Raw genomic sequence first — 21,064 nt, 5'->3', positions numbered from 1 at the left:
AGAGAGAGATAGAGAGAGATAGAGAGAGATAGAGAGAGATAGAGAGAGATAGAGAGAGAGATAGTGTCAGAGAGTGCTATATTTTGTGCTGCTGCAGTGTGATATAGTTATAGATAGAGAGAGAGAGATAGAGAGAGAGAGATAGATAGAGAGGCCTAGTGACAGAGTGCTATATTTTGTGCTGCTGCAGTGTGATAGTTATAGAGAGAGAGAGAGAGATAGAGAGAGAGAGATAGAGAGAGATAGTGACAGATTGTGCTATATATTTTTTATATAACTGACTGCTGCCCCCTCCTTTTGTGCTGATCAGTATAAATTAACTGATCAGCAACTTTTTGGGGGCGCAGGTTTTTTTTTATATATAGATATACCTGTCAGTGCTGCTGCTGCAGTGTCATAGAGTGATAGATAGTGAGAGATAGAGAGATAGAGAGAGATAGTGACAGAGAGTGATAGAGAGTGCTAAATTTTGTGTCTGCTGCCCCCGCCTTTTGTGCTGATCACTATATCTGAGGTGATCAGCAACTTTTTTGGGGGTACAGAGGTTTTTTTTTTTTATATATACCTGTCAGTTGCACCAAAGGTTGTGCACCTGCTGCACCTCACTGGTAATCAGTGTCGCATCACTGATCACCTTTTTTTTTTGTGTGTGTGCTGTGGGGTCTTTTTTTAATTTTTTTTTTACACACACTGTGATTTTGTGGGTGTCCTGTGGCCGCTGTGCGCTGATCAGTGACGTACATCACTGATCATCTTTTTCGGCACAGGGTTGATCTATTTTTTTTTTTTTTTGATCAAATTCCTGTTGCCTTTGAGCGCTGTTCAGTGACAGACGTTACTGACCAACATCTGTGCTCAATTTTTGGCGCAGGACCTTTTTTTTTTTTTTTAACCCCTTAAATTTTTTATTTTTAACCCCTTCATTTTTTTTTTTTTATTGGTATAAAGTATTTTTTTTTTTTCTGCACCACATACACACTACACACTACATACCCCCCGGATTGAAATAAAGTTTGTACCCCCCCCCTACACTATACACGTGTTGAAACATTTCACTACCAGTAACACAAAAATAAAAATGGCATCCCAAATGTCCTCCCAAATGTCCTCCCAGTCATCCAGAAGAATGTATTCAGCGGAGGAGGCATATGCCATGCTTGCTTCTGACTCTGACACAGCCAGTGATGCAAGCGGGGAATTTGAAGGATTCGCCTTAAGCTCCTCTTCCTCCTCTGGTGATGAGGGACCCCCTCAAAGACGCCCCCGTAGAGCAGCTGAGACCCCCCCCCCAATAATTGATCTCGTATGGACCCCACCACCAGACAATTTTGAGCCCCAGGTTCCTGAGTTTTTGGCCATGCCAGGAATCCAATTTGATTCCACAGGTCTCAGAGAAATTGACTTTTTCAAATTATTTTTCTCTGATGATTTTATAAATTTAATGGTGGACCAAACTAATTTATATGCCCAGCAGTTTATTGCTCAAAACCCCACGTCATCATTTGCTAGGTGGACCCCTGTAGATGCAGTAGAGATGATGACGTTTTGGGGTCTGGTGTTTCATATGGGCATAGTAAAAAAGCCAGAAATTAGGCAATATTGGAGTACAGATGTTCTGTACAGTACTCCATTTTACCGTATGGCCATGACCCGGACTCGATTTGAGACAATTCTTAAATTTATACATTACACCGATAATGCACAGTGCCCACCCAGAGATGATCCCACCTTTGACCGGCTATTCAAAGTCAGGCCGGTCATTGATCATTTCAGTGCCAAATTTGAAGAGGTGTACATCCCTGAAAAATTTATTTGTATCGACGAGTCCCTTATACATTTTAAAGGAAGGGTTAAATTCCGCCAGTACCTTCCCAGTAAGAGGGCAAGGTATGGCATAAAAATGTATAAACTGTGTGAAAGCACCTCAGGGTACACCCACAGGTTTAGGGTTTATGAAGGGAAGGATTCAAGAATTGAACCGCCAGAATGCCCCCCCTCCCTCGTAGGTGTTAGTGGGAAAATTGTCTGGGATTTAGTGCACCCCTTCCTGGATAAAGGTTATCACCTCTATGTGGATAACTTTTACACCAGCATCCCCCTGTTTAAGGCCCTTGGTTCAAGAGGTACAGCAGCTTGCGGTACTGTGCGCAAGAACCAAAGAGGCCTCCCAAAAACGCACATTGCCCAAGTAATGAGAAGGGGTGAAAGCAGGGGAATATGCAACGAAAATATGTTGTTGGTCAAATATAAGGACAAGAGGGATGTCCTTATACTGACAACAATTCACGGAGACAGTACCACCTCCGTCCCTGTACGAGGTACCAGTACCCACACCTCAAAACCTAATTGTATCCTGGATTACAATAGGTACATGGGCGGAGTGGATCTTTCAGATCAGGTACTGAAGCCGTACAGTGCCCTGCGGAAAACAAAAATCTGGTACAAGAAGGTGGCCGTGTATATCATCCAGATGGCACTGTATAACGCTTACGTGCTATTCCGTTCTACCGGCCAGAGGGGGACATTTATGCACTTTCAAGAGGAAGTCATAAAGGGCCTAATATTTGGGAACCAGCAGGCAGAGGGCCCCAGTACTTCTAGTACTGGCCCCCGTATTGTACCAGGGCAGCATTTTCCTGATGAAATCCCCTCCACTGGAAAAAAGGGCAGGACACAAAAAAGGTGCAAAGTTTGCTATAAAAAGGGAATAAGAAAGCAAACTATTTTCCAGTGTGACACTTGCCCCGACAAACCCGGCCTATGTATAAAGGAGTGTTTTAAAATATACCACACATCTATGGAATATTAGGTTCATAATTTCACCGTGCTTCGGGTGTCTTGCTAATGCCACATAGCACCCACCATTCATTCCACCAGAATCTGAGCCGCAAAATCCAAAAATCACTCCTTCCCTTCTGAGTCCTGCCATGCACCCAACTGGTATTTTTTGGTCACATGTGAGGCATTGCCGTACTCGGGAGAAATTGGGGCACAGATTTTGGGGTGCTTTGTCTCCTTCATTCCTTGTGAAAATGAAAAATTTTGAGCCAGAACTGCATTTTTGTGTAAAAAAATGTAATTTTTCATGTTCACTGCCCACTTGTATCAAAATTGGTGAAACCCCTGGGGGTTTGAAATGTACACTATACCCCTAGATGAATTCCCTGAGGGGTGTAGTTTGCAAAATGGGGTCACTTGTGGGGGGGTTCCACTGTATTGGTGCTTTGGGGGTCTTGCTAATGCGACATAGCACCCACCATCATTCCACCAGAATTTGTGCTGCAAAATCCAAATATCACTCCTTCCCTTCTGAGTCCTGCCACTTTTTGGTCACACATGAGGCATTGCCGTACTCGGGAGAAATTGGGGCACAGATTTTGGGGTGCTTTGTCTCCTTCATTCCTTCTGAAAATGAAAAATTTTGAGCCAGAACTGCATTTTTGTGTAAAAAAATGTAATTTTTCATTTTCACTGCCCACTTGTATCAAAATTGGTGAAACCCCTGGGGGTTTGAAATGTACACTATACCCCTAGATGAATTCCCTGAGGGGTGTAGTTTGCAAAATGGGGTGACTTGTGGGGGGGTTCCACTGTATTGGTGCAACATAGCACCCACCATTCATTCCACCATAATCTGTGCTGCAAAATCCAAAAATCACTCCTTCCCTTCTGAGTCCTGCCATGCACCCAACTGGTATTTTTTGGTCACATGTGAGGCATTGCCGTACTCGGGAGAAATTGGGGCACAGATTTTGGGGTGCTTTTTCTCCTTCATACCTTCTGAAAATGAAAAATTTTGAGCCAGAACTGCATTTTTGTGTAAAAAATGTAATTTTTCTTTTTCACTGCCCACTTGTATCAAAATTGGTGAAACCCCTGGGGGTTTTAAATGTACACTATACCCCTAGATGAATTCCCTGAGGGGTGTAGTTTGCAAAATGGGGTCACTTGTGGGGGGGTTCCACTGTATTGGTGCTTGGGGGGTCTTGCTAATGCGACATAGCACCCACCAAAATTCCACCAGAATCTGAGCTGCAAAATCCAAAAATCACTCCTTCCCTTTTGAGTCCTGCCATGCACCCAACTGGTATTTTTTGGTCACATGTGAGGCATTGCCGTACTCGGGAGAAATTGGGGCACAGATTTTGGGGTGCTTTTTCTCCTTCATACCTTCTGAAAATGAAAAATTTTGAGCCAGAACTGCATTTTTGTGTAAAAAATGTAATTTTTCATGTTCACTGCCCACTTGTATCAAAATTGGTGAAACCCCTGGGGGTTTGAAATGTACACTATACCCCTAGATGAATTCCCTGAGGGGTGTAGTTTGCAAAATGGGGTGACTTGTGGGGGGGTTCCACTGTATTGGTGCTTGGGGGGTCTTGCTAATGCAACATAGCACCCACCAAAATTCCACCAGAATCTGAGCTGCAAAATCCAAAAATCACTCCTTCCCTTTTGAGTCCTGCCATGCACCCAACTGGTATTTTTTGGTCACATGTGAGGCATTGCCGTACTCGGGAGAAATTGGGGCACAGATTTTGGGGTGCTTTTTCTCCTTCATACCTTCTGAAAATGAAAAATTTTGAGCCAGAACTGCATTTTTGTGTAAAAAATGTAATTTTTCATGTTCACTGCCCACTTGTATCAAAATTGGTGAAACCCCTGGGGGTTTGAAATGTACACTATACCCCTAGATGAATTCCCTGAGGGGTGTACTTTGCAAAATGGGGTGACTTGTGGGGGGGTTCCACTGTATTGGTGCAACATAGCACCCACCATTCATTCCACCAAAATATGTGCTGCAAAATCCAAAAATCACTCCTTCCGTTCTGAGTCCTGCCATGCACCCAACTGGTATTTTTTGGTCACATGTGAGGCATTGCCGTACTCGGGAGAAATTGGGGCACAGATTTTGGGGTGCTTTTTCTCCTTCATACCTTCTGAAAATGAAAAATTTTGAGCCAGAACTGCATTTTTGTGTAAAAAAATGTAATTTTTCATTTTCACTGCCCACTTGTATCAAAATTGGTGAAACCCCTGGGGGTTTGAAATGTACACTATACCCCTAGATGAATTCCCTGAGGGGTGTAGTTTTCAAAATGGGGTGACTTGTGGGGGGGTTCCACTGTATTGGTGCTTGGGGGGTCTTGCTAATGCGACATAGCACCCACCAAAATTCCACCAGAATCTGAGCCGCAAAATCCAAAAATCACTCCTTCCGTTCTGAGTCCTGCCATGCACCCAACTGGTATTTTTTGGTCACATGTGAGGCATTGCCGTACTCGGGAGAAATTGGGGCACAGATTTTGGGGTGCTTTTTCTCCTTCATACCTTCTGAAAATGAAAAATTTTGAGCCAGAACTGCATTTTTGTGTAAAAAATGTAATTTTTCATGTTCACTGCCCACTTGTATCAAAATTGGTGAAACCCCTGGGGGTTTGAAATGTACACTATACCCCTAGATGAATTCCCTGAGGGGTGTAGTTTGCAAAATGGGGTCACTTGTGGGGGGGTTCCACTGTATTGGTGCTTGGGGGGTCTTGCTAATGCGACATAGCACCCACCAAAATTCCACCAGAATCTGAGCAGCAAAATCCAAAAATCACTCCTTCCGTTCTGAGTCCTGCCATGCACCCAACTGGTATTTTTTGGTCACATGTGAGGCATTTCCGTACTCGGGAGAAATTGGGGCACATATTTTGGGGTGCTTTTTCTCCTTCATACCTTCTGAAAATGAAAAATTTTGAGCCAGAACTGCATTTTTGTGTAAAAAAATTTAATTTTTCATTTTCACTGCCCACTTGTATCAAAATTGGTGAAACCCCTGGGGGTTTGAAATGTACACTATACCCCTAGATGAATTCCCTGAGGGGTGTACTTTGCAAAATGGGGTGACTTGTGGGGGGGTTCCACTGTATTGGTGCAACATAGCACCCACCATTCATTCCACCAGAATCTGTGCTGCAAAATCCAAAAATCACTCCTTCCCTTCTGAGTCCTGCCATGCACCCAACTGGTATTTTTTGGTCACATGTGAGGCATTGCCGTACTCGGGAGAAATTGGGGCACAGATTTTGGGGTGCTTTTTCTCCTTCATACCTACTGAAAATGAAAAATTTTGAGCCAGAACTGCATTTTTGTGTAAAAAAATGTAATTTTTCATTTTCACTGCCCACTTGTATCAAAATTGGTGAAACCCCTGGGGGTTTGAAATGTACACTATACCCCTAGATGAATTCCCTGAGGGGTGTAGTTTGCAAAATGGGGTGACTTGTGGGGGGGTTCCACTGTATTGGTGCTTGGGGGGTCTTGCTAATGCGACATAGCACCCACCAAAATTCCACCAGAATCTGAGCTGCAAAATCCAAAAATCACTCCTTCCCTTCTGAGTCCTGCCATGCACCCAACTGGTATTTTTTGGTCACATGTGAGGCATTGCCGTACTCGGGAGAAATTGGGGCACAGATTTTGGGGTGCTTTTTCTCCTTCATACCTTCTGAAAATGACAAATTTGGAGCCAGAACTGCATTTTTGTGTAAAAAAAATAATTTTTCATTTTCACTGCCCAGTTGTACCACAATTGGTGAAACCCCTGGGGGTTTGAAATGTACACTATACCCCTAGATGAATTCCCTGAGGGGTGTAGTTTGCAAAATGGGGTCACTTGTGGGGGGGTTCCTAACTTTTAGCATCTTATGGTGCCTTGAAACCTACATGGTGCCTAAAAAATAATCTCATAAAAAGGAGGCTCCAAAATCAAGTAGGTGCTCCTTCTATTATGAAGCCTGTGGTTTGGTCACCGTGCACACTAGGGCCACATATAGGATATTTATGAAAACAAAAGAATTGGGGGAATCAATTTTTAGTCACATTTCTCTAGTAAAATGTACTGTGTTCCTTATAAAAATGTATTAAAATTGCAAATCTGCAAAAAAAAAGAAATTTTGAAATTTCACCTACACTTTGTTTTGATTCCTGTGAAACACCTAAAGGGTTAACAAACTTCCAAAATGCTGTTTTGAATACTGTGAGGGGTGCAGTTTTTGAAATGGCATCATTTATGGGGGTGTCTCACATACAAGTCCCTCAAAGTCACATCAGAACTGAACTGGTCCCTAAAAAAATCAGTGTTTGAAATTTTCTTGAAAATTTGAGAATTTGCTATTCATATTGTAAGCCTCCTAGTGTCCCAAAAAATTAAAAGGAAGTTGAAATAATGATGTCAACATAAAGTAGACATATGGTCTATGTTAGTTATTCACTATTTTGAGTGGTAAGATTATTTGTCTCACAAGCAGAAAATTTAACATTTTGCAAATCGCTAAATTTTCCATTTTTTCACGATATTTTGGTATTTTTCACAAAAAAACACAGACTGTATCGACCCAAATTTACCACTAATTTGAAGTACAATGTGTCACGAAAAAACAATCTCAAAACCACTGGGATAAGTAAAAGCAAAAAAAAGTTATCCCCACTTAAGTGAGACATGTCAGATTTGAAAAAAAGGGCTCTGTCAGGAACGCAAAAACTGGCTCTGTCAGGAAGGGGTTAAGAGCAATTTTAATAATGTGGGGCAATGTAATGAGCATTCTGTGTATAAGGTCATTTAATAATGTGGGGCATATGTAAAGACCATTATGTGTATATGGGAATTAAAAAATGTGTATAGGCCATTATTTGTCATTATGTGTATAAGGGTATAAGTAATGTGGGGCATATATGTACAGGCCTTATATGTATATGGGCATTAATCATGTAGGACATATGTGTAAGGTGCATTATGTGTATAAGGGCATACTGTAAGTAATGTGGGGCATAAATGTACATGGCCTTATATGGGCATTAATCATATGGGGCATATGTGTAAGGCACATTACGTATAGAAGGGCATAAAGAATGTGGGGCATATGTGTAAAAGGCCTTATGTGTATATGGCCATTAATCATGTAGGGCATATGTGTAAGGTGTATTATGTGTATAAGGGCATAAATAATGTGTAGCTAACAGCTTGTGTATGGGAGAATTATTTGAATCAGTGGATTAATAAGGTGTGACATAATTTGTAAAAGGGAATTACTAAGGTGTGCATATGTGTAAGGGGCTTTACTGTGTGGCAATATGTGTAAATGGTGTATTACTGTTGCATATGGCGTATAAGGGTACCACTATGGAGGTTGAGTGCAGTGGCATAACTACAACAGGTGCAGGATATGCGGCTGCTATGGCGCCCTTGATGTTTGCAGGACCCGCCGCTCCCCTGTACCAAGTCATTCTGCTGCCAGTGCCTCACCAACCACTGACCTCACCGCACGTCTCTGCACCAGTGGTTTTGGGCCGAGTCTCTGAATGCCTCTCTGCCATCTCATCCTGGATGTCTTCTCACCAACTCAAACTCAATATTTCCAAAATGGAATTACTTATATTCCCACCAGCCAAGAACAGTTACTGTACCATCCTGATATCTCCATAACTGTTGACAACTCAACAATCTACCCTACCCCACAAGCTCATTGCCTAGGGGTCATCCTCGACTCTGAACTGTCCTTTGTTTCTGACATTCAATCTGTCTCCAAATCATGTTACATGCATCTAAAAAACATATCCAAAATACGACCCTATCTCACACAAGACACTACTAAATCTCTTATGTATGCACTCATTATATGATATCCCGCATTGATTATTGCAATAGTCTCCTAACTGGTCCTCCCAAGAACAGACTCTCGTCACTGCAATCCAATGCTGCTGCTAGGCTGATCTTCCTAGCAAGACGCTCATCGTCTGCTGATCCACTCTGCCAGTCCCTCCATTGGTTGCCTGCATCTTACCGTATTCAATATAAAATATATCTACATTTACCATACATGAATAGAATGGTTAGTAAAAAGCTATTAACCATACTGCACCAGCATATACTGTATCTCTTTACTTATCACATAATATCTCCCATCTTGGCCACTCCAATCTGCGCAGGATCTGCATCTCTCTTCTGCATGGATCACCAGCTCCCATTCACTATTACAGGACTTTCATAGGACCCTATGGAATGCCCTTCCACGCACAATAAGACTCTCTACTAGCCTCCAAACTTTCAAGCGTTCCCTGAAAACTCACCTCTTTAGGCAAGAATATCATATTTATGTTCCGCAGGCATAACCCTCTGAGGCACTTATGTATTATAGAGCTTCCATTCTGGACTTACAACTTGCAGTGCCGTCTTTCCCATTGGGCTTAATGGGCAGTTACCAAGGGGCCCAAGGATTCTAGGGGCCCACCCCAATGGGGAAGATGGCACTGCCCTGGGGAGCTGTGGGTGGTGGGGACCGGGCAGCGGTGGCTGGAAGCAGGGCCGGTGCGAGGTTACTCAGTAACGGAATCTGTTAGCGGAATCTGCTGCGCTATATAAGACACTAACGGAATCTGCTGCGCTATATAAGACACTGTAACGGAATCTGCTGTGCTATATAAGACACTGTAACGGAATCTGCTGCGCTATATAAGATGCTGTAACGGAATCTGCTGCGCTATATAAGACACTGTAACAGAATCTGCTGCGCTATATAAGACACTGTAACGGAATCTGCTGCGCTATATAAGACACTAACGGAATCTGCTGCACTATATAAGACACTGTAACGGAATCTGCTGCGCTATATAAGACACTGTAACAGAATCTGCTGTGCTATATAAGACACTGTAACGGAATCTGCTGCGCTATATAAGACACTGTAACGTAATCTGCTGCGCTATATAAGACACTGTAACGGAATCTGCTGCGCTATATAAGATGCTGTAACGGAATCTGCTGCGCTATATAAGACACTGTAACAGAATCTGCTGCGCTATATAAGACACTGTAACGGAATCTGCTGCGCTATATAAGACACTAACGGAATCTGCTGCACTATATAAGACACTGTAACGGAATCTGCTGCGCTATATAAGACACTGTAACGGAATCTGCTGCGCTATATAAGACACTGTAATGGAATCTGCTGCGCTATATAAGACACTGTAACGGAATCTGCTGCGCTATATAAGACACTGTAACGGAATCTGCTGCGCTATATAAGACACTGTAACGGAAGCTGTTGCGCTATATAAGACGCTGTAACGGAAGCTGCTGCGCTATATAAGACACTAACGGAATCTGCTGCACTATATAAGACACTGTAACGGAATCTGCTGCGCTATATAAGACACTGTAACGGAATCTGCTGCGCTATATAAGACACTGTAATGGAATCTGCTGCGCTATATAAGACACTGTAACGGAATCTGCTGCGCTATATAAGACACTGTAACGGAATCTGCTGCGCTATATAAGACACTGTAACGGAATCTGCTGCGCTATATAAGACACTGTAACGGAATCTGCTGCGCTATATAAGACACTGTAACGGAATCTGCTGCGCTATATAAGACACTGTAACGGAATCTGCTGCCCTATATAAGAACCTGTTACAGAATCTGCTGCGCTATATAAGACACTGTAACAGAATCTGCTGCACTATATAAGACACTGTAACGGAACCTACTGCGCTATATAAGACACTGTAACGGAATCTGCTGCCCTATATAAGACACTGTATATATTAACAATAATATAGTGAATGCGGTATGATGGGGTGTGTGTTGTTAGGTCTACAACAACTTGGTCGACAAGCATTGGGTCGACAGGTCATTAGGTCGACTTGGGCAAGGTCCACAGTTTTTTCACTGCTTTTTGACAAAACAAAAGAGTGAAAAAGGGATGTCGACCATATCCATGTGCACCTTAAGCTTGTATCGACCATATATCAATGTTGACCATTCTCAGAGGCCGACCTAATCACTATCAACCATTACTGGTTGACCCAGACATTGTTGACCCAGGGACCGCATAGCGCTGCGTCCTATGGGGGAGTCGCGGCTGTCACACGGGCAAGCTGCACGAGAGCTGACGTATGTTTATTTCTTTATTTACAGTTTCTTATATAACGCAGCATATTCCGTTGCGCTTTAAAATTGCATGTTTTGGTGGTTGGCCAGTGGTGACGTCTAAGGACGCACTAAGCTGTGTGTCGGCACCTGCAGATGCTGACAGTGAGCTCCTCGCTCCATATACAGTTGGAGGAACCCCAGGACAGCAAACGCAACTGCATCCAACATAGATTCAGTCCCAGATATAAGGCAAAGCCCAGGACCTTTCTAGCGGCACTTTCCCTCTGACTGTATAAGGACAGGGAGGTCCTCTGTGTGTTTCCATGCAGCTGCAGGAGACGTGTGATTTTTTTGGAAGACTCCGTACCCCTCCCACTTCCTAGTGAACTGGGCACAGGGGATGTACAACAAAATGAATCAGTGGAGATGGTGTTGCAATATGGGTGCATCGTGGGCTTACTAGCTTGGACACCACTGAGCTTCATCCTGGACTGTTAACTGTACGTGAGTCACTGAGCAGGCATGCCTGGAATGTGGGTGTAACTGCCGGTGATCAGGAGGAAGGCCTGCACCTGTAATACATTGTATCATGTTACAGTTTTATGTGTCTTATATAGCGCAGCAGATTCCGGTGCTCTTGACAATTGGAAACAACAGTGATTAAACAAACTGGGTAGTAACAGACCGACATAGAGGTAGGAGGGCCCTAATCGCAAGCTTACAATCTATATACTTAGAGAGTATTATACAGTATAGCTCAGGGGTAGCCACCTCCACTCCTTGAGAGCAACCAACAGTGCATGTTTTCCTGCCCACCTAACAGGTGCACTCATTACTCACTGACAGACTTGAAAAGATCCACAGGTGGAGCTAATTACTTGTGCCGCTGTGAGGAGACCTGGAAAACATGAACTGTTGGTAGCCTGGAGGACTGGAGTTGGCTACCCCTGGTATAGTTAAAAATAGAGAGACGGTGATCCACAAGACGTGGACAATCGTTCGCAGAAAGGATTCCTTTTTGGAGGCACACTTTTGAAATAACAAATGAAGAGTATAATGATTATGTTAAAACGTAACTTTTAATTCCAAATAGTCTAAGATAGTTATAACTCTTATAGAAAAATAGAGAGCATGATTGGCCTTTAGATGGCAACAAAGAGTTATTATTAAAAAATGTATCTTACTTAAGTGAACAAAAAAAATAATTTATATATTGCCACTGATGCACAATATCTAATGTAGTGGCAGTAAGTGGTGTTATTGAAGACACATCTATAACATTGGTATGTATTAGTAATTTATGGTCCTTAAATAGGACAGCTGATAACACATCCAGAGAGAAGTGACGAATCTGTATATCTCGTAATACATAGGATAAGTTACATTTATGTGTGAAAAAATTATTATTATACAAGTATAATACAGATAGTCACAACAATATCAACTGTGTCATCATATTTATATCAAACTAATAACAATCTATTAGTTTATGTTCAATCCACCATCAGTATAACTTTCCAGATCAATTCCTTCGTGTATCACCCAATTCCCCAGATACTATCAATATACTTTGTCCCAAATGACGTAGTAACAAACAACCAAGACCGTCAATCAGTCCCAGCTGCAGCTGATACTCAATCAGCTGCACATATATACCCGGCATCGCGCACACCACGTTAGGTTTCAGGTGATCAAGCCCACGTGGTGAAACGCGTTCTGACGCTGTATAGGCTACAGCAGCTCTCTGGTCGCATGGGGAACTGCCAGCCGTGAACACAGCTCCAGTCTCCCGTAGCCGCCGCAGGTTCCGTCCGGTCCCGTCTTCCTTCTCTGGGTGAGTGTGACGCGCTGGCGGCGCATCTCTGTCCTGCGCTACCTAAAGGTATCAGGACAGACCTAACACCGCTCACAGCGCTGTCCCCGCACCTTCCTCCTTACTTCTTCTCCAGCAGCACGCCGACCCGCTCACTCATATTTCCCGTCCGCTCACTGAAGACGGGTTCTCAGTGATCTACCCCGGCAATTCGTACTGCTGCTTTTCTTTACCCTCCTATTCTTGGCTACCTGTTTGTTTAATTACATCTATTCTCACAGACCCATTCAGATTATGTACATGTAAAATTGTTACAGTGGTAGTCCCCTGTCAGGTGTCACATTGGCAGGTATATGTTTGGTGCCAGTCACCTATGTGCAATTTATAATATAGATTTTTTTCTCTGTCAGGTGTTACATTGGCAGGTATATGTTTGGTGTTAGCCACCCATGTGTTACTTACAATATATAATTTTCTTCTGCTAGATATGACAATATTATGATTACAGGCGAGTACATAATCAGAATTAATTACCAGCAGTGTATGTGCTCACCAGACATATTAACCACTTATGCGGTTTCTTTTTTCAATGTACAAGCTAATCCTGTGATTTATATAAACGCAACTATTTATCATCTCCAAAATTGTGCACTAGTGATCAGAAAATCCTATCACAGTATGCACGTTTCTCTTTAGTGTGATGTTTGATTAAATCACAGTGATTACCAACATTACATATGTTCTCAGATTCATCACTCACTGCTAAACTCCTTATCTCTTGTGTTTTTTCCATGTAAGAGAGACTTTCTGGTGGCGAATTTTGGCCCTGCAATACCTAGCTATCAGGGCTGACCTAACACCACACACAGAAGTGTCCTCGTTACATCTTGCTATTTTTCCATCAGTGTATCAATCTCTTCTCTCACCACCTGTCCGCTCGTATATTTATGAAGACGGCTGGCAGCAGAAAGAGTTGATTCCAAACACACTGTACTCGCTCTTTTCCCATCCCCTCTAGGACACCTGCGGTATCTTACATCTCAGATATTTTCTGTAATTAACGGCTAATTACCACTTACGGGTGTTGTTGTGACTATCTGTATTATACTTGTATAATAATAATTTTTTCACACATAAATGTAACTTATCCTATGTATTACGAGATATACAGATTCGTCACTTCTCTCTGGATGTGTTATCAGCTGTCCTATTTAAGGACCATAAATTACTAATACTGTACATACCAATGTTATAGATGTGTCTTCAATAACACCACTTACTGCCACTACATTAGATATTGTGCATCAGTGGCAATATATAAATTATTTTTTTTGTTCACTTAAGTAAGATACATTTTTTAATAATAACTCTTTGTTGCCATCTAAAGGCCAATCATGCTCTCTATTTTTCTATAAGAGTTATAACTATCTTAGACTATTTGGAATTAAAAGTTACGTTTTAACATAATCATTATACTCTTCATTTGTTATTTCAAAAGTGTGCCTCCAAAAAGGAATCCGTGGATCACCGTCTCTCTATTTTTAAGTATATTGATACTTGATTCCTGGGGGCACCTCCAACAAGATACTATTGTTATACTTTATTAACTACATTGTCTTTCAAGTTGGTTCTATAATTGTTTACCGGTAACCCCTCCTTTTGTCCTGTGCAGGATATCACCCAATACTTACCCCTGGTATAGCTTAACCAGAAACTTATGGAGGACCACCTGCTCACTCGCTGGTTTATGATAGGCAGAACACTGTGTATCAGGATAAATGGTCCTGCTCTAAAACGCTTCCTAAACCACCACAGGACTCCCTAACAGGCCAGTTTTTAAGCATATCCATGCTGGAGCACAGATGGTTAAATGCCTGCCGTGCTTATTAGGTGACTGACTTGCGCTTAAGAAAGGTGTTCCATACACATTGGGAAGGAGGCGGGGCTAAATGACTGAATTGCCTCATTAAACTTCGCCCCTTCAATGTGGACCTGCAAATCATAGATGTTTCCCTATGTTGGGGGCAGGGCCTAATGACAAGATGCACTGATAGTAGATATAATTGGGCAGTGACGTAGGAGGGGCTGGGCTGTTCATGTCATTAGGCCCCACCCCCTTCATGTGGACCATGGATTCCTCTGGTTATTCTCCCCATTCTAGCCAGTTCATGATGACTGCTACCAAAACACGTCAGGAGACCCTGCCCCTTTCTCAACATTTGTGGATTCCTTCTATTATTCCCCCATTTACGGGATGTGAGAGGGACACCCACTCTTTCACGGGTGAGGGGGAATGTCCTGAAATATTAAGAGTCTCCTGCAGGTCTTAATTCCTGACTCTTTCACTGTTTCGATTCCTCTCTTACAGATGATGGCTGAAATGACCGAGGCAAAGGGGAATGTTATTGACAAGCTATTGGTTAGTGGGTCAGCGCGGAGCATGCAGTGTAGCAACAATGAGTACCCATATAATGGGATATGTTGCCAGTACTGCCCAGCAGGTAAGTCATCCTTCTCCTGTGTTGTTGTGGAATAGTGCATCATTTCCTCCCAGGCGCAGATAATAATCTTTTTCTCTCTGGTCTCTCATCGATGTTTTACCATAAGATAAAGAGAGAGAGAGAGCACAATAGTGTAATACAGTCAGAAAACCAATGTATAGCTTATAAGGCAACACTCCATAGGTAGTGACTCGTACCGTATAGGAAAGTCTACTTTTTAGGGTAGACTAATATTCGCATATGGGGGAGCGGTCACGTCACCACCAATCGGTTATTCTCCAGTAAATTCCAATATTCGCATATAAAATGAAGGGATAGCAATCTTTTTCTCTCTAGTCTCTTATCGATGTTTTACCATAAGATAAGGAGAGAGAGAAAGCACAATAGTGTAATACTGTCAAAAACCAATGTATAGCTTATAAGGCAACACTCCATAGGTAGTGACTCGTACCGTGTGGGAAGGTCTACTTTTTAGGGTAGACTAATATTCGCATCTGGGGGAGCGGTTACGTCACCACCAATCAATTGTTATCCAGTACATTCCAATATTCGCATGTAAAATGAAAGAAAGCTGGTATAGTGAAAGTACCGCTTTTATTCCATTAAAAACACAAGTAAAAACAAAGATGTAAATGCTGACTCTCACCGAGTGAAGTGGTCTACTAAACATACAGTAGACAAATAAGCAGATGTTGTCAACCAAACAGGCGTCCCTGGTAGCTGGTCACTCGGGTAAGTACAGCAGTCCTCCTTGTCCTCCGCCAACGCGTTTCGAAACACTCCTGGTTTCTTTATCAAGGCTTAAGGAGGAATGGTGTATGGACCCGTATATATACCCCTATCTGGGACAACCTAATGCCAGACAGGGACTCATCCTATTGAGATAATCCGGGATTTTTCCTATCTAAATAATGCCCCCTTCTTGCCGGGTTTTCAGCTGGCTCAAAAGTCACATGGTTGCGATCGCGGGAAACTGTACCACGCGGTCGCTTACTTCCGGTTTCCTGTTGTTGCCGGAAGCGGAAGTGACGCGTGCGGTTCACCTGTCGTCGACTTCCGCGTGTCACTGATGTTTTTCCGTTCTTCCGTCCTCACTCTGCATAAGGCGGAAGTTGTTTTTGCGTTTCACAGGAGGGTAATGTTTTCTTTCCACCCTTCTTCCGGAAACTGTTTTATAAAGTGACTTGTGCTCATATTTTGTCCGTTTTACAGCAAGATTATGAAAAAGATATAAAAATAGAAAAGTGCATATTAGTGAGGCATATAAAAATGATTAGACATATAAAACGGATATATAATATAAAACCATTTTTAAAAAAGGAATCATTTTAAAAACATTTAAAAGGATTTCATAAAAAATTAAAATGCAATATAAAAGATCTACATGAACCATTTAAGCTCAAAGTCCTTATTTAATCCTTTTGGGGCTAAGGTTTGGTGGTTAAAAATCATTTTCATTTCGTTCTTAGCCAGGGATGCAGCTATATCACCGCCTCTACTGCCACATTTGACTTTTTTAAGGACATAAAAATTCTTTAGACATTCTGGGTTACTTTGATGCTTGATCTTAAAGTGCAAGGACAGTGCATGAGTTTCGAGACCTTTTCGGATATTCCGGATGTGTTCGGTTATCCTAACTTTAAAAGGTCTACTTGTCCTACCAATGTAGAACTGATTGCATTGGCATTCTACTGCATAAATTACATTAACAGAATGACATGTCAGAAATTCTCTAATTACATGTTTTTTATCATTAATGTCAATCTCAGTAATTTTGGAGCCAAAATTATTTTTCACTGTCCTACATCCCATACACGACCCACACCTATAAAAACCCGTAGATGTTATGGTCGATTTTTTAGGGGAAGTGGGACATAGGCTTTTTACAAGTTTAGTTTTGAGGTTGGGTGCCCTTCTGAAAATACAAACTGGATTCTCAGGGACCTCTGAACCTATTAAGGGGTCTTTTTTGAGTAAGCCCCAATGTCTCTTTATGATCTTTTTGATCTCATGATGTTGTGAGGAAAAATTTGTCGTGAATGACCATTTGAATTTATCTGTCTGGTTGGCTGTTTTCTCTGTAGGTACTAGAAAAGTTTCTTGTTCTATGTCCTGTACTTGGGCAAGAGCATTCTCTACTTTTTCTGCGTTGTAGCCACTTTTCAGAAACCTGTCCTTCATCTCACTTGCCTGTTCCTGAAAGACTGTCCGGTCGGTACAGTTTCTCCTGAGGCGTTTGAATTGGCCTATGGGAATGCAATCGAGCCATTTGTCCTGATGGCAGCTGTTACGATCAATGTACGCTTGGGAATCTGTGGGCTTGATGTAATTTTTTGTTTTAAGTACATTATTCTCCACATAAATCAAAATGTCCAGGAAACTGACTTGTTCCTGACTAATATTGAAACTTAATTTGATACCCTTTTCATTCCCATTAAGATATTGGCAAAAGGATTCCAGGTCTTCTTTACTTCCCCTCCAGAGGAAGAGGATATCATCGATATATCTCCGCCAGGACACCAGGTTTGCCTCATATGGGTGGTGGGACCAGATGACTTCGGTTTCCCACTCACCCATAAAGATGTTAGCATAACTGGGGGCAAACCTGGTGCCCATGGCGGTCCCCCTCCTCTGGATAAAGAACTCATCTTTGAAAACAAAATAATTGTTATACAAGATGAGTTCTATACCCTCAATAAGAAAATTTTGTAATTTTGGATTCATCTCTGAACTTAAGAGGGTTTGCTTCACTGCCTGTATACCTTGAGTGTGGTTGATAATGGTATACAGCGAAGTCACGTCTGCAGTGACCAAAAAGAGATTGTCCTCCCATTCAACGGTTTTGATGAATCTAAGGACGTCGGAAGTATCCTTCAAGTGTGAACGATTTTTCACTACCATTGGTTGTAAGTGAACATCAATGTACATTGAAAGATTAGATGTCACGGAATCCACCCCGGATATAATAGGTCTTCCGGGGGGATGTAAAGGATCTTTGTGTACTTTAGGTAGAACGTAGATTGTCGGAATGATTGGACAATCTACGTTCAAGAATTTTACTTCTTCTTCCGAGATGACTCCTAATTTATTATATTTAGCCGTGAGATTTTTGAGTAAGGTGAGAATTTTCTGGGTGGGATCACCACGGACCTTTTTATATGTGTCTTGGTCGGAGAGTTGCTTGTAAATTTCTCCTTCATAGTCCTTCTTATTCAGAAGGACTATGCCACCCCCCTTGTCAGTAGGTTTGATAATCAAATCCTTATCTTCTGCAAGGGATTTAAGACCTCTCCTCTCTTTAAAGGTTAGGTTTTGTGTTACCTTACTTGTGCTCAATTTTCTTACGTCATCCATCACCAGATTGTTGAATGTTTCCAAGAAACAACCCTTTAAGTGTGCTGGGTAAAATGTAGATTTTTGTCTAAAGTTCGGGGCATTGAAGTCGAATTCCTCATTAGTTTCCTTCCCATGAAAAAATTTCCTAAGGGTTAATTTCCTCAGAAATTTTTGAACATCGATGTAAACATCGAATTGGTTGATGGGACTAGAAGGGCAGTATTTAAGTCCTTTCTCCAGGAGCGCTCTTTCTTCTTGTAACAATAAGTGATTGCTTAAGTTGAAGATTTTTATTGTCCCTATCTCCTCTTGATTGGGAACCGCTTCTACTGGATTTTTCTTCTTTTTCTTCTTTGTTTTTCTCTGGGTATTCTTCCTTCCCCCTCTTTTACCTCGGGTAGTTCTTATTACCTGTTTCCCTCTTTTTGATGGCGTCTCTCTAAAAAATGCTGGTTGGGTCTTCTGGGTGAATAATTATTCTCCAGATTTGTGAACCTGTTGGACAATGGGATATCATATTGTATATAATTTTCCCTCTCATATTGATGGGGTTCTCTTCTTTGTCTCCAGTCTCTAGATTGCATTTCTTCATTCCCTTGATAGTTGAATCTTTTAGTCTGATGTCTTCTGTGATCAACTTTTTTCCAACTCGGTATAGGAGTTCTTATGTTCCCTTGTTCTAACCTGTTGGATTCTTGTTGTTTTTTATGCCTAAAGTTTTTTGCCGGGGTCTTAATCGGTTTTACCTTAGGTCTGACTGGAGTTTCCCCTATTTCATTTAGGGGGATATCAGCAGGTTCTTTAGGATTTGCTAGATCCCTCTGGAGTTTCTTTAATTTTCTATTAATGAGGGTATTCTCGATTTTCTCAATTTTCTTCTCAAATTCCTTGTATTCCTTTTGTTCTTTCAATGGGACAGATAACTTCTTTAATTCTTTAATTTCTTCTTCTAGTATATGGAGATCATTTTTCCTTTCATGGACAATTAATTGCATTAGTTCTGACGAGCATTTAAACAGTGTCTCCTCCCACTTTAGTTTAAATTGCTCATTAGATGAATTAAAACTAGCGACTTTGGTTACTCTTAGACCTTTCGGTATAATTTTAAGGGCCTCATATTTTTCTAGGGTGGCTATTTCCCACCAGAGTTTTGTTTCTTTTATTAGTGCGGCGGAGATATATCGATGATATCCTCTTCCTCTGGAGGGGAAGTAAAGAAGACCTGGAATCCTTTTGCCAATATCTTAATGGGAATGAAAAGGGTATCAAATTAAGTTTCAATATTAGTCAGGAACAAGTCAGTTTCCTGGACATTTTGATTTATGTGGAGAATAATGTACTTAAAACAAAAAATTACATCAAGCCCACAGATTCCCAAGCGTACATTGATCGTAACAGCTGCCATCAGGACAAATGGCTCGATTGCATTCCCATAGGCCAATTCAAACGCCTCAGGAGAAACTGTACCGACCGGACAGTCTTTCAGGAACAGGCAAGTGAGATGAAGGACAGGTTTCTGAAAAGTGGCTACAACGCAGAAAAAGTAGAGAATGCTCTTGCCCAAGTACAGGACATAGAACAAGAAACTTTTCTAGTACCTACAGAGAAAACAGCCAACCAGACAGATAAATTCAAATGGTCATTCACGACAAATTCACGACTAGAGAGAAAAAGATTGCTATCCCTTCATTTTATATGCGAATATTGGAATTTACTGGAGAATAACCGATTGGTGGTGACGTGACCGCTCCCCCATATGCGAATATTAGTCTACCCTAAAAAGTAGACTTTCCTATACGGTACGAGTCACTACCTATGGAGTGTTGCCTTATAAGCTATACATTGGTTTTCTGACTGTATTACACTATTGTGCTCTCTCTCTCTCTTTATCTTATGGTAAAACATCGATGAGAGACCAGAGAGAAAAAGATTATTATCTGCGCCAAGGGGTTTGTCAGTAATTTTTTTGTCGACAATTGTATCTTTGTAAGGTTGGTGAAGCCTACCACTGATTTAAACCCACCGGCAGCAAATAGCGCAGTGACCCTTCCAATTACCCCAATTGTTCCATTTCCTCCCAGGATTGTCACAACTGCATTAAGTCAGGGGGAGCCTGCAGAAAGACTAGTACCAACCCCGGACATAGGGCGGGATGTACTAAAGGGAAAATGCGGTAAAACAGGGGTTTTACCGCATTTTCCTATTTACCATTACCCGTCCACCACGTTTTCGCCTGGCAGGGTATCGCCACCTCTGGGTGGCGATACCCTATAGAAGCCTATGGGCTTCTATCGCCGCCTGCCGTCCGCGCGCCCTCCCTCCCGTCCTCCTTTGATCTCCTCCTCCCCCAGCAGGTGTCACAGCCGGGAGGACAACCGGCTGCAGGGGGGAGGAGGAGACGCCGGGGACACTGGCAGCCGCCGGGATGTAACGGAGACCCCCACAGACCACATCACAGGTATGGCGGGGGTCTCCGTCACCGCAACCC

General features: G+C 42.1%; 1 protein-coding gene across 2 annotated transcripts in view; it reads left to right on the top strand.

The window, feature by feature from the left end:
- Positions 1 to 21,064, top strand: part of LOC146045217 (tumor necrosis factor receptor superfamily member 10B-like) — a 69,792-nt gene that overhangs the window by 15,615 nt on the left and 33,113 nt on the right. For both annotated transcript variants that reach the window (XM_083163929.1, XM_083163930.1), the window contains exon 2: positions 15,108 to 15,240. In XM_083163929.1, coding sequence (XP_083020055.1) covers positions 15,108 to 15,240 — 133 coding nt within the window. The remainder of the gene's footprint in view (positions 1 to 15,107; positions 15,241 to 21,064) is intronic.

The sequence above is a fragment of the Crinia signifera genome, chromosome 11 (genome assembly GCF_055691185.1).
Source record: "Crinia signifera chromosome 11, ASM5569118v1, whole genome shotgun sequence".
Taxonomy (NCBI): domain Eukaryota; kingdom Metazoa; phylum Chordata; class Amphibia; order Anura; family Myobatrachidae; genus Crinia; species Crinia signifera.
The sequence above is the reverse complement of the archived record's forward strand: the minus strand, read 5'-3'. Positions and strand labels throughout refer to the sequence as shown.